At 40.7% G+C, this 11,660-nt stretch overlaps 1 protein-coding gene across 1 annotated transcript; it reads left to right on the top strand.

Annotated features, from left to right (window-relative positions):
* Positions 1-2,504: 2,504 nt before the first annotated feature.
* Positions 2,505-8,938, top strand: LOC136422293 (uncharacterized). Its single transcript, XM_066409957.1, has 8 exons — positions 2,505-2,677; positions 4,283-4,342; positions 5,081-5,344; positions 6,042-6,119; positions 6,639-6,770; positions 7,464-7,583; positions 7,796-7,892; positions 8,543-8,938. Exons 1-8 carry the CDS (start codon positions 2,507-2,509, stop codon positions 8,563-8,565), a joined length of 945 nt encoding a protein of 314 aa, XP_066266054.1. The 5' UTR covers positions 2,505-2,506; the 3' UTR covers positions 8,566-8,938.
* Positions 8,939-11,660: the final 2,722 nt, after the last annotated feature.

The raw sequence follows: 11,660 nt of genomic DNA, 5'->3' as shown, positions 1-11,660 counted from the left end.
TTTCTGGAAAAGAAACACTTAGTAGGTTTTGAAAGGCTAAGATACTAGTTAGAGGGAAATGTTGAAGCCATTTTAGGTAGGTCTTGACATCCATGTACCTACATGAAATACATCAAGAAACAAATTAAAGATATTGTGTGACTTGTCTGCGTTTCCCGACTTGTCTAAGTCTCTCTAATTTTGTTTCACCCTCCATTAGAAAGGGGAATATTACTGTAACAGTTGTGGTAATGTAAAGTATTGTAAAAGAATACTTGAAATTATTGAAAGAAAGTTAAGAATAAACTTAGTCCAGAACAGAGTCAGAATGATATATCAGTAATCTGCAAAATGTATTGGAATAATTAGTTTATATTGCATCTGTTAACTTTAATTTCAACATATTTTGAATAAAAAAAGACTCCTTTTACACAACCAAGAGATTTATTCCACCGACGTTTAGGTGACCATCTGTCACCTTCTTCAAAGCAATTCTGACTGGTTCACATAGCAATACAGCACAGGTGTTGCTGCTGATACATATTAATGAGAAGCAAGGCATCCCAAACGCAACGTATTTTTCATATGTATAATCACAGGGATGACATCACTATGCGGCTGAACATATTCTGTTATGAACTATACTTAGCCCAGCGTTACAAAATGTGAAATAATGGTCTTCATTTATGTATGGATTTTGGGAGTGGCAACACACAAGTCGTGAAAAACGCACCACATGAATGACGGACACTATGCCCTCCCTACATCTGCTTGGATGTGAGGGTGTCATCTGGTCGCTGACCGGTCCCCGCTGGTTGACACCGGTTGAGAGGCACCAGCAGGTGCGACCTGTACAATGCACACCCCGGTGTAACATCACCGAGCACTGGTGTTAGAATACCACCAGGCGCATGCGCATTGCAGTTCTAGAGGTGCCTACACCCATTCCTTTCCGCGGACTCCAAGAGCTGGGGAACCCACAATAACTGGTAAGTTATGCGTGTCATGATTAAACTTCTTAGCGTTCATAAAAGGTATTCGGAGTTATCAGTTAACGACTTTTTCGGGCTCCAGCTGACTGATAGTATCTTTCAGTGTACTTTTCGAACAATATGCGCACTCCACATACAACATTCCAGGTTTTCGTCGGTCGCACGCAATAATATTGCGTTGTTTTCTTTACATTTTCAAAGCTAAGAGTCATTGTACTATGACAAACAATCTGCAATTCTTTGTTTAACATTGGTTGTATTAGTTGTTGTTTCTCGCCTGCATATTCCCAGAACGAAATTGACAAGAATGAATCGTCACTTTGATAGAAAGTTGTTCGTCACATGTCATATCCAATACCAACTACCAGTAGGCATTTTCCATAAGCGAAGCCTTACAGTAAATATGTTATGTAAATAAATCATCTCTGGCAAAAGAGAAACACTACAGTGCACAGCTCTAAGCACGCCCACTTCGCCGCTGGCGTCTCGCCACTTGCTATTTTTTCACTGAGCAGGTTGTTTTTCTAAGGGTTGAATTAGGTCAAGAAGTGTTATATGATCCTATGTACAACTGATGCAAACATTCCTCCAATATATTAATATCTATGACAGCGATCATTTTATTCATCGTTCAAATCCGTTAACCTATAGTCTTTAGTTTTCTATAATGCTTCCGATAAAACCGTGATCTTCAAGGATTCTCGCTATTAGGAAGAAAAAGTATCACATCGTAAGGATATTTTCTAAAATGTTTTCTTTCATGTTTATGATATATATCACCCTTAGGATGTTCCCCAACAGAAATGTAAACAATGTAACACAATACGGTAATATGAGAGCCATCTGTCTAGCTATAGGAGAATGTAGGCCACAACTGGTCAAACGGCTTGACCAGCTAGTAACCGAACCTAACGTGAACAACACATGCAGGGCCACAGTCAGTGGAACTATCCGGGCGATAGATTGTCCGAGTCGTCGAGGAGCATTTTTTAGATATTGTGTAAAGATCCGCTCGGCCGCTTAACATTCTGCCGCTATGCAAAGACATTGGCAAGGTTCCCAAGAGTTGAAACGAAAAATGACTGTGAAACGTACATTTGCCATGCTTTTTTTTTGTTTAGTCACACCTTAGACTTAATCTAAAGCAACTGGCTCGTCATGATATGATGATGATCACACGTTTCCACGATCGAGTGCATACGTATTTCATTCATGAAGAAAACAAGTCATACAAATACAGAAAACGTTGCTTATTTATTTCTATATCATGACAAACCCACCCTTATAATGCTGTAAACTAGTTAATAAGTGCTTTTGTGATCATATTATTCATTCAATGATATTTTTCTGTTAAAGATTTATGGATAAATGTATATCTGGTAGTGTTGACTAGATTCCAGAATTGTCAAATACTTTGCCGTGTTACATTATGATGTATCACACATGTACACAATGGTTGAGCAGTAAAGTTATGAATGAATGAATGGTTTTATCAATATCTACATTATAGTCCACTATTGTTTTCAGACGCCAAGATGTGTAGAACTACGGGATACGGTGTGAAAAGGGCGTACTTCCTCGGGGTGGCCCTGCTGTTTCTGGGTATCTTCAGCATCTTGCTGGGCGTGATAGGACTGGGAGCGTGTCACGGCTACTGTGTGCCTCTAGTGGCGCACGTGGGGGCACCTATATGGAGCGGGATTGTGGTAAGTACATGTGTGTATATACGAGGCTGAAAGGATCAGGCTTTTTGAAACAGTTCCCACAATATCCCCGAGCTTTCACCATCTAGAAATCCTATACAAGACCTATTACAATTCCTTAACAAACATATCATCGAAAATGTGTGCCTATATTCATTAACCACTGCCTTCTTAAAAGAAGTCAGACCCCTAGTAATATGTATGTAGAGACATAAGATACGCGGCAGTTCAATAGACTAGACATTGATGTACTTTTTCGAACGTTTATATTTATAGTGCATCTGTTCAGTGTTACCTTAGCTTGTAATTAGCCCTCGATGGGTTTGCAAGTAAGCTGAATAGATAATGCAAAGTTGATTTGAACACACAATGCGGACTCGATCTTTGTCCGAAAGACAGCAGTATCGTTTTGATCCTTACACAAGTTAAGTATGAATGTGGATTATGTGACTAATGTCAGAATTTAAAATCAATAGCGACATATCGCTATACTTAAATTAGATGTAACATTTCGTACAAAGAAACTGTTCTATCAACACACACTGCAATAGCCTCACTTCCCAGAAGTGGGTCCTGTGTGCACGCATTGTCTACGTGATTAGGGCGTGTTCGGCCATTAATGCTTTACCATCGCCTTGTTTTACGAGGATATCATTGCGAAATCATTAGTAAACACACTTCAATTATATTCTTTTAAGCAAAAAATTTGAATGATTTATATTCCAGTTCCCGTAGCCACCAGCACGGACTCTAAGAAGCTGTTTCCCAAAGAAAAAAATATTGTGGTTATTATTTGTGTTTCAAGTTTGTTGTTTTGCTTCCGTACGATGGTAATGTAATATAAGGTTAGTATGTTGAACATTTCGTCCGCTGTCTCCGGTCACCACTGTCGATTCAGCTGGTGGAAGGAGTCAGTTGTAAAAAGAAGCTCGTTTGTTGCATACGTCAAACATGATGTTAACACTTCCAATCAATAGATAGATAAGCTGTGATTCAAAGAGCATCACAGCTAATTCATTTATCATTGTGTTAAAGACCCAAATAAAACTATATAAATACGAGACAATGTAAACTATGGGCTATGGGCGTCTGGCAGCCGTACAGTGCACATCACTGGAGGCCTGGCCGAGACAATTTACCACATACTCTTCAAGTCATGTTTGAAATCTACAGACAACAGATAAGAAATTGAAGTATGGCTACACATAAAGAAGTTAGCTTGAAGGACAGTTAGCCAAGAAGTAAAGTAATGACAACACTGGCTTACAATTCAGTTTGAGACATTGCCTAGCAGTTATATGTACTGTTCTACAGAGCCCCTGAGTCTATGCTGGTTACTACAACATGAAGACGCAAAAATCCCAAGTCGTATTTCTAGACACACAAATACTAAGGCTATCTTAAAATGTGGGGAAGACATTGGAAATCTAGATACATTTATTAGATACTCTGAAACAACGCTGACAGGGTTGATTTGAAAGTCTTTGATTAAATAGCCCAATAATCGTTGTGTGATATCGAATAAACCTTAGATAAGTATTCTTACAGTTAAAACGATCGTGAATATGCACTGATGTTGATTTGTTACTAGTATCTTGACTGTTCTAGGTCTTGTTGGCTGGTCTATGCGCCATCAGAAGTGCCTACGACCCAGCGGACGGTTGTCGGGTACGTACAAGAGCGACACCTAGCGAACTATAGATATTCTGAATGTGTGTAACATCAGCAGTGTTTACAATGCTCATCACATTGTTAGGGACTTCCGCCTGTCTTTTTTTGTACGTTTTAAAGCAACATGTGAATGATTTTTATTACCTCCATAAAAATGTAGGTTATGTTTTAGACAGCGTGTGTGTGTGTGTGTGTGTGTGTGTGTGTGTGTGTGTGTGTGTGTGTGTGTGTGTGTGTGTGTGTGTGTGTGTGTCTGTTGGTCAATAGATCTCAAGAACGACTAGATGGTTTGGTTTCATATTTAGTGTGTTGGTAGGTTTTGACAAAACTGGAAACCATTGGATTTTGGGCCCCTTGGCGGCTTTTCTAGGTACTGGAGCGGAACTGTCGGTTTTGATATTCCGTGTTCCGAGCAAGCTATGCATATGCATGTATGGGCACGATTTCGGGGAGGTAAATAACCCAACATACTTATCGAGAAGAGTAGGGGTGACCCGGTGTGCTTGGCCAAAAACACGGGCCGCAGCGAAGCCGCATTGCACTACCACTATCTACTTGAAAAAGCATCATGCTTGCGCATGCTTTGCCTACTTTAGATAGCTCTTGGGCTAAGCTAGCTAGGAGGAAGTGACTTACGTTTGAGGCACCTAGTTCTTCTTATTTGTTGTATTGTGTGCAGTCGTATGGTTTTCTTTTGTTGAGCCATAAACATCACAATCCTGTACCGTTTTCTAGGTTACAGCATTCCTCGTCTTTGTCTTGTTCGCGTTCCTCGCGACAGTCACCACCGTTCTGGTGGCTCTGGTTGAGCTCGGCACGCACCCGGACATCTACTACGAGGACGCCTTCGAGACGCACACCAAGCTCATCCCGATCACAGGGCCGGCGGTGGACGGTGAGGCTGCCGCCGCTGAGGTGACCACGGGCGCCTCGACCACTACCGGGTTCCCCTTCACGCCCATACAGCTGGATGAGGAGGTCGCCGTGACCGTTCAAGACGTGAGTTGTTGACAGGATTTAAGTCAATATCTTATTCAATATTTTACGTGCAGACGGCTCTCCGCGTTTTGAAGGCAACCAAAGTAATGTATTGGGGCCCTAAAAACGGAAATAAAAAAATGCTGAAATCTTTATGGTAGTGACAGTTACTAACATTGTTTAGCACATATGCGTGATAACGTTAGACTTTGAGGATTTTAAACCGCGCAAAATCGTGCCGTACGATGATTCCCCTAGTTGCGCGAGCCTACAAAAACTCCGGCCACAATTTTCAGTGAGTTCTCACATCACAACGACGTCGTAATTTTGCATCATGGACATTGCTTTACATTGTGATAATGTTGTTTGAACTAATCATGTATAGAAATGACAGAATAGATTGACGTTCAAAATTATAGATCTTCCGGGAATAAAACTTCTTTACCTTCCTTTAATAATGAACGTTGACTGCGCGATGCAGACCTATTGTGCATTGGACACAGAAAAGTGTCTAATGTGCTCATTTCAGTGAATTATTCACCGTTTCTGTGGCGTCATGTATCTAGAATACGTGCCGCGGTGAGCAGTTGATCAAAAGTTGAAGAAGGTTTTACGCTCCACCCCCGTCTCTATTGAGGAATGTTTGTAAGGCCCTGGTGTAAATGGCGTCTTTTATTTCATGAATTCAAGCTAAAATTTAGTTTGTTTCTAATTGCAGCTGTTTGCTGATGGTGAAGCTGCGCCCTCTGCCACCACCACTGAGCTGCCCTTCACCCCCATCGACTTTGAGGAAGAGGTCAGTAGCCTTACCTGTACCTTTACTGTACCTGTATTTGCTAACCGGTATAACCACCTTTCAGCCTTACAGGCATGCACGCAGCTGGATGTAACAAACTTATTTTCTGAATATATTACTCCGAACTCCAAAGTGTTGTTTAAAGCTCTCTAATGAAAGGATATCTTAATATCAATTATACTTTATGACAATGAAGTCCAAGCTACTATAAATGTAGTATCTACGTAGTGCGTACTAAGCCTAACTACGCTGGCTATAAGGAGTTGGGCGGCCAACATAGGGTAAAAAATTAAGAACGAAATGATACCCTTCAAATGGACTGACTCTCCCGGCCAGTTATTACCCCTGTTTTTACTAGTGTTATTTAGTATTATATTATTCCTACCCTGTGGGAAGGCCTGATGGATGCTATTATTAATCAAAGCAAGGATCAATTTACAAAAAACCTAATTGTTTCTGGGATTGAACCGAGACTTTTAATCGTGACGTTTATCTGTGCCTTTCTTGTGTTGGTATAAGATTGCCGTGACGGCACCGCTGACGTTCGATGACGGTGGTAGGCGCCGCCGACAGGAGGACGAGGAAACTGAACCCGAAACCTCAACAGACACTAGCTTCATGAGGGTAGTGTACAAGGATTGGCCGTACTACGTAAGTTGATTAACGTTTTAAAGGCAACCAAAGCAATATTACGGCACAAAATATGAAAATAAAAAAAAATGCTGAAATCTTTCTGGTAGTGACATTTACTAACACTATTTGCGTAATAACTTCACACTTTGAGCTTTTTTAAACCGCGCAAAAACGTGTCGTACGATGATTCCCTTAATTTCGCGAGCCTAAAAAAAGCAAGGTGACGATTTTCAGCATTCTCACATGAGAACGACGTCGTATTTTTACATGATGGACGTCATGTATAGAAACGATGAAATAAATTGACTTTCAAAGTCCAACTTAACAACAACAGGACCTAATATTGCTTTGGTTACTTTTAAAGAGCAGACTTACCCAATTTTCGACCAGTCCTCTAGTCTCCTTTACTTGTTTTAGGGTAACTGGCGACCTTATTGGGCATGCGCGGGTCACGTGGTCGTGGTTGTTGTTGTTACGTGAGCATAGGATAAAAAGTGGTCGGAAGTCGATATCGGCCACCGTCCTTACATCATCCTGAAGACAACTGGGCGAAAATTGGGAAGTCCGCTCCTTCCACGTTGGAGCAAAGTTAAATCCTTAGTGTTATGCTAGAACACAAATGAATTTAATTACGCGTGCTATCATAACATTCCTTCATTTGACTTGCAGTATTCAATAATGAATATGAATATGTGCCTCTTGTCTAAACAGGACAACTACGTTGCGATAATCGTGCTGGTACTTCTCAGCGCCATTATTGAGGTCGTCCTCACTGCCATCCTGTCCTGTATCTCCTGTGCCGCCGTCTGCTCCGGTTACCATGGATACGAGGTACGTCACTAATGATTTTGAATATTTTCAAATTTAACGGTTAAAACATTTTTTGCATGATGACAGTTCACAGATCTGTTATTCATCTTCCTACACAATGAACCAACTTTTAAATGTCCGTGTTAATAACAAAGAGAAATTTTACATTTTCCACAAGTTGCCTTGACTAAATTTTCACCAATTTTGTATTTCTAACCAAAATCTCTGTCCAGGCACCCGCCATTGTTATCTATGATGGAGTCCGCGCCACCAAATTAGAGGGAGGTCAAAGGGCAGTGCAGCAGTCGGCCGGTAATATTGGGATCGAAGGTGGGTGCTCCATCATTTTATCATAAATCTCAATTTGAAATAAATAAGCTTTTTAAAATGATTACAAACAGTGTCCGAAGTAACATAGTCTTTGAGTAAGACAAGAAATAATCATGCCTTTAAGTACCAGGGCTATCAACCAAGGATTGATTGTTCAAAAATGTGTATTTTCTGAGAAACATAGTAGATTGTAATCTCCAAGCAGATCTACACGGGGCGCGAAAATCGTATATGCTAGCCAGAGAAGGTCCAGTCCTACGGGGCTGGCTGGAGTTTATCTGGCTGACTGGACCTTCTCTGGCTAGCATATACGATTTTCGCACCCGTGTAGATCTGCTTGGAGATTAAGTAGAATGGAACTCGTTGCAAGTCATCAAGTACTGTAGGAGCATCCTTACTAATAGCTTTAAAAGAACAGTTGCAGTCAGATATGCAAAGACTACATGTATGTGTGACAGGCCGTTCAGTGTCATTTGAGAACTTAATTTTTTTCGTCTTCTCTTTATATTTGACCAAGGAAATCTTGGAATAGGGAAACGATTGGACATGTTCTCGCGTATATAATCTAAAATACGATGTAATATGTGGCTTCTGAGACAGTCTAATCTTGAGATGAAGTGTTGATATAGTCTATTCTCGTTGTATTTCAGAAGTCAAGAAAGAAGAAGTTTAGAAAAGCTTCATGTCGGTTTCAAAAGATACACAATGACAGTAAATGGCATATCATTGACAAGGCAACTCACAGATGAACTGTGGTTCTTAAGTTTTCTCTGGCAGTACCTCGATTGTCTTAGTTTATTCCCTGAACGTATGTCTTACCTAGTACCTCAAAGCCCTTATCAATTTGTAGACGTACATAACGGAAGGTGCCGGCTTTGGTAGACTTCAATACTTTGGTGCTACTAATGTGTGAGTTTTGTTGTGTGTTTTTTTAAATCTACGAATTGCTTTCAATGTATCAAAGTCGCCAGAGGTTTACAACAACAACTTTGTCATGGGTTTGTTTGATACATAATTACTATTAGCTATATCAGGTATTCTTAGTAGATATACTAGTAGTTCGGTTCTGGTGTATGTGCTATATAGCGAAGCGTGTTGCCTTGAACATGACAAAGATACACTTTATCTTATATCGGTTTATGCCTTCTGCGTTTGTACATATTAACGTTGTGCAATCAGCAATTTGTGAAACGCTATGTATCGCTAAAACATGTAACACATCCGTATTTCTCTACATGTGTAAATAAACATTTAAGTAAGAAGCATGGTAGAATACCAAACTACGATTTTGCATTGTTGTATTTCTTCAAACATGTTGCATGCGCGATTTGCTTGATATTAGGAAAAGAGAGACACAAGACTTTTCACATTGTATCTCATAGATTCTGTGGAGATAATCCTGATGTTGTAACCTATATCGGTACCACTAATGATCTGTATAGGTATACGTATTGGTATGAATATATTGAAAATACATTTGCATGAACATAGTTAGATGAGAGCCAGAGGGTAATTAAATATGCTACTTAATGTAAAAGCTCGCTTGTGAATATGTGCTGCATAATTCAGCATCTAGTAGATATAGGTTTTAAGAAATACTTACATTTTAAGATGTTTTAAGACGAAGCCATAGATAGGGCCATAATGATGTGTCGTAATAGGCGACATCTTCCGAACACCCCCAAAAGTTATGCAAGCGAAAGAAAAATGAAAGAAAGGATGTTTGATTTCGTTAAGCTGAATGGTGACGCAGATCTGCCGAATTCACTGACCCCCGAAAATAATTTCATCACGTTGGTAGAATATATATAGGGTATAGGATATTCTTTGCACACAACCAGGTATTGATCGCACCTGCTAACGTTTCGATGTCTATCAGACACCTTCTTCAGAGCTTCTAACTGGAGTACTGCTTCTCACCGCTATAAGTAGCCGATGTAGGTGGCGCTCTTGCGGTGGGAACACTGTCCCAAACGTGGCTAAGTTTGTATCCCCCCTCGTCTCGGTGTTCTCACCGCAACAGCGTCACCTACATCGGCTACTTATAGCGGTGAGAAGCAGTACTTCAGTCAGAAGCTCTGAAGAAGGTGTCTGATAGACACCGAAACGTTAGCAGGTGATATCAATACCTGGTTGTGTACAAAGAATATCCTATATCCTGCCGAACTCACTGTTCTGTATACATTACCACTCCATATCGACGCAAGGTGTGTGGATGACTTAAAAGTGCAACATACAAGTAACGTTTGGCACCCGAGATAGATGCTTGTCTAGCTTAATCCTTCATTCTGACTTGTTCTTTTATCAGGTGGTATTAAGGAAGTAACATGTAGGTTGTCTTATTTCAGACGGTTAAACAGACTCTTTTTACAGGCTACGTGTTCTTTCGGGAGTAACATTTGTACCACTACGTTGTCCTGTTTCACAAGGTAATAAAATAAACTAGGATCTCCATTTCTTCTTGAAAACTGTCAAGTATCATATCAGCACCAGGGACAGCAATGTTAGTGTGAATGTGATTAAGCACCAGGGACAGCAATGTCAGTTTGACGTGAATCAGCACCAGGGACAATAATGTTAGTGTGAATGTGAATCAGCACCAGGGACAGCAATGTATGTGTGAGCGTGAATCAGCACCAGGGACAGCAATGTCAGTGTGAATATAAATCAGCACCATGAACAGCAAAGTAAGTGTGAGTGTGAATCAGCACCAGGGAATTAATGGATGTGTGAGTGAATGTGAATCAGCACCAGGGACATTAATGGATGTGTGAGTGTGTGAATCGGCACCAGGGCCATTAATGGATGTGTGAGTGAGTTTGAATCAGCACCAGGGACAGCAATGTCAGTGTGAATATGAATCAGCACCAGGGACAGCAAAATATGTGTGTGTAAATCAGCACCAGGGACAACAATGTAAGTGTGAATCAACATCAACACCAGGGACATTGATGATAGCGTGAATGTGAATCAGCACCAGGGACAGCAATGTTAGTGTGAATGTGAATCAGCACCAGGGACAGCAATGTTACTGAGAATGTAAATCAACAACAGGGACAGCAATGTTAGTGTGAATGTGATTCAGCACCAGGGAGAGTAATATCAGTGAGAGTGCGGATCAGCACCATGTACCAGGGACGGCAATGTCAGTGTGAATATGAATCAGCACCGGGACAGCAATGTCAGTGTGAATGTGCACCAGGGACAGCAATGTCAGTGTGAATGTGATTCAGTACTAGGGACATCAATATTAGCATGAATGCAATTCAGCACCAGGGACAGCAATGCTGCTGTTAGTGTGAATGTAAATCAACACCAGGGACAGCAATGTTGGTGTGCATGTGATTCAGCACCAGGGACAGCAATGTCAGCGTGAATCAGCACCAGGGACAGCAACAGCGTGTTTCCAAATGACAGTATTACTCGTCATTATTCTACCAACTGTCGCTAGACAGAGTCTCATTGTGAAGAAAGGAACAAAAACAGGGAGCAAAGCTTTCATTTTGGAAACTTTATTGTCAACACGGTAAAAACTGCGCTCAATCGCTGTGATCCCTCACAAATAATTGTCAGGTTTTATCATCTTGAATTTACTGACATCAACTCTAATAAAGTCCACTACTTCAGTAGCGCTGCACACACAAATATTTCGGCTTTGGTTTGATTGTCAAACGCATCAATTCGATTTTACTTCCAGACTTCAAACCAATCCATTGCAGTTTATCCTACCAGTGGTCTTTACTAACTACGTAGTTCTATTTGAATCTG

This window comes from Branchiostoma lanceolatum, chromosome 16, assembly GCF_035083965.1.
Source record: "Branchiostoma lanceolatum isolate klBraLanc5 chromosome 16, klBraLanc5.hap2, whole genome shotgun sequence".
Classification (NCBI taxonomy): domain Eukaryota; kingdom Metazoa; phylum Chordata; class Leptocardii; order Amphioxiformes; family Branchiostomatidae; genus Branchiostoma; species Branchiostoma lanceolatum.
This window is presented reverse-complemented; position numbering and strand designations above follow the sequence as displayed.

What these genes read in the sequence shown, in the direction of transcription:
- LOC136422293 (XM_066409957.1), top strand. Translation starts at nt 2,507, where the DNA reads ATGTGTAGAACTACGGGATACGGTGTGAAAAGGGCGTACTTCCTCGGG. An exon ending in TCGCCGTGACCGTTCAAGAC is followed by an intron (nt 5,345 to 6,041) that starts GTGAGTTGTTGA and finishes TTCTAATTGCAG; the next exon opens with CTGTTTGCTGATGGTGAAGC. An exon ending in CGGTAATATTGGGATCGAAG is followed by an intron (nt 7,893 to 8,542) that starts GTGGGTGCTCCA and finishes GTTGTATTTCAG; the next exon opens with AAGTCAAGAAAGAAGAAGTT.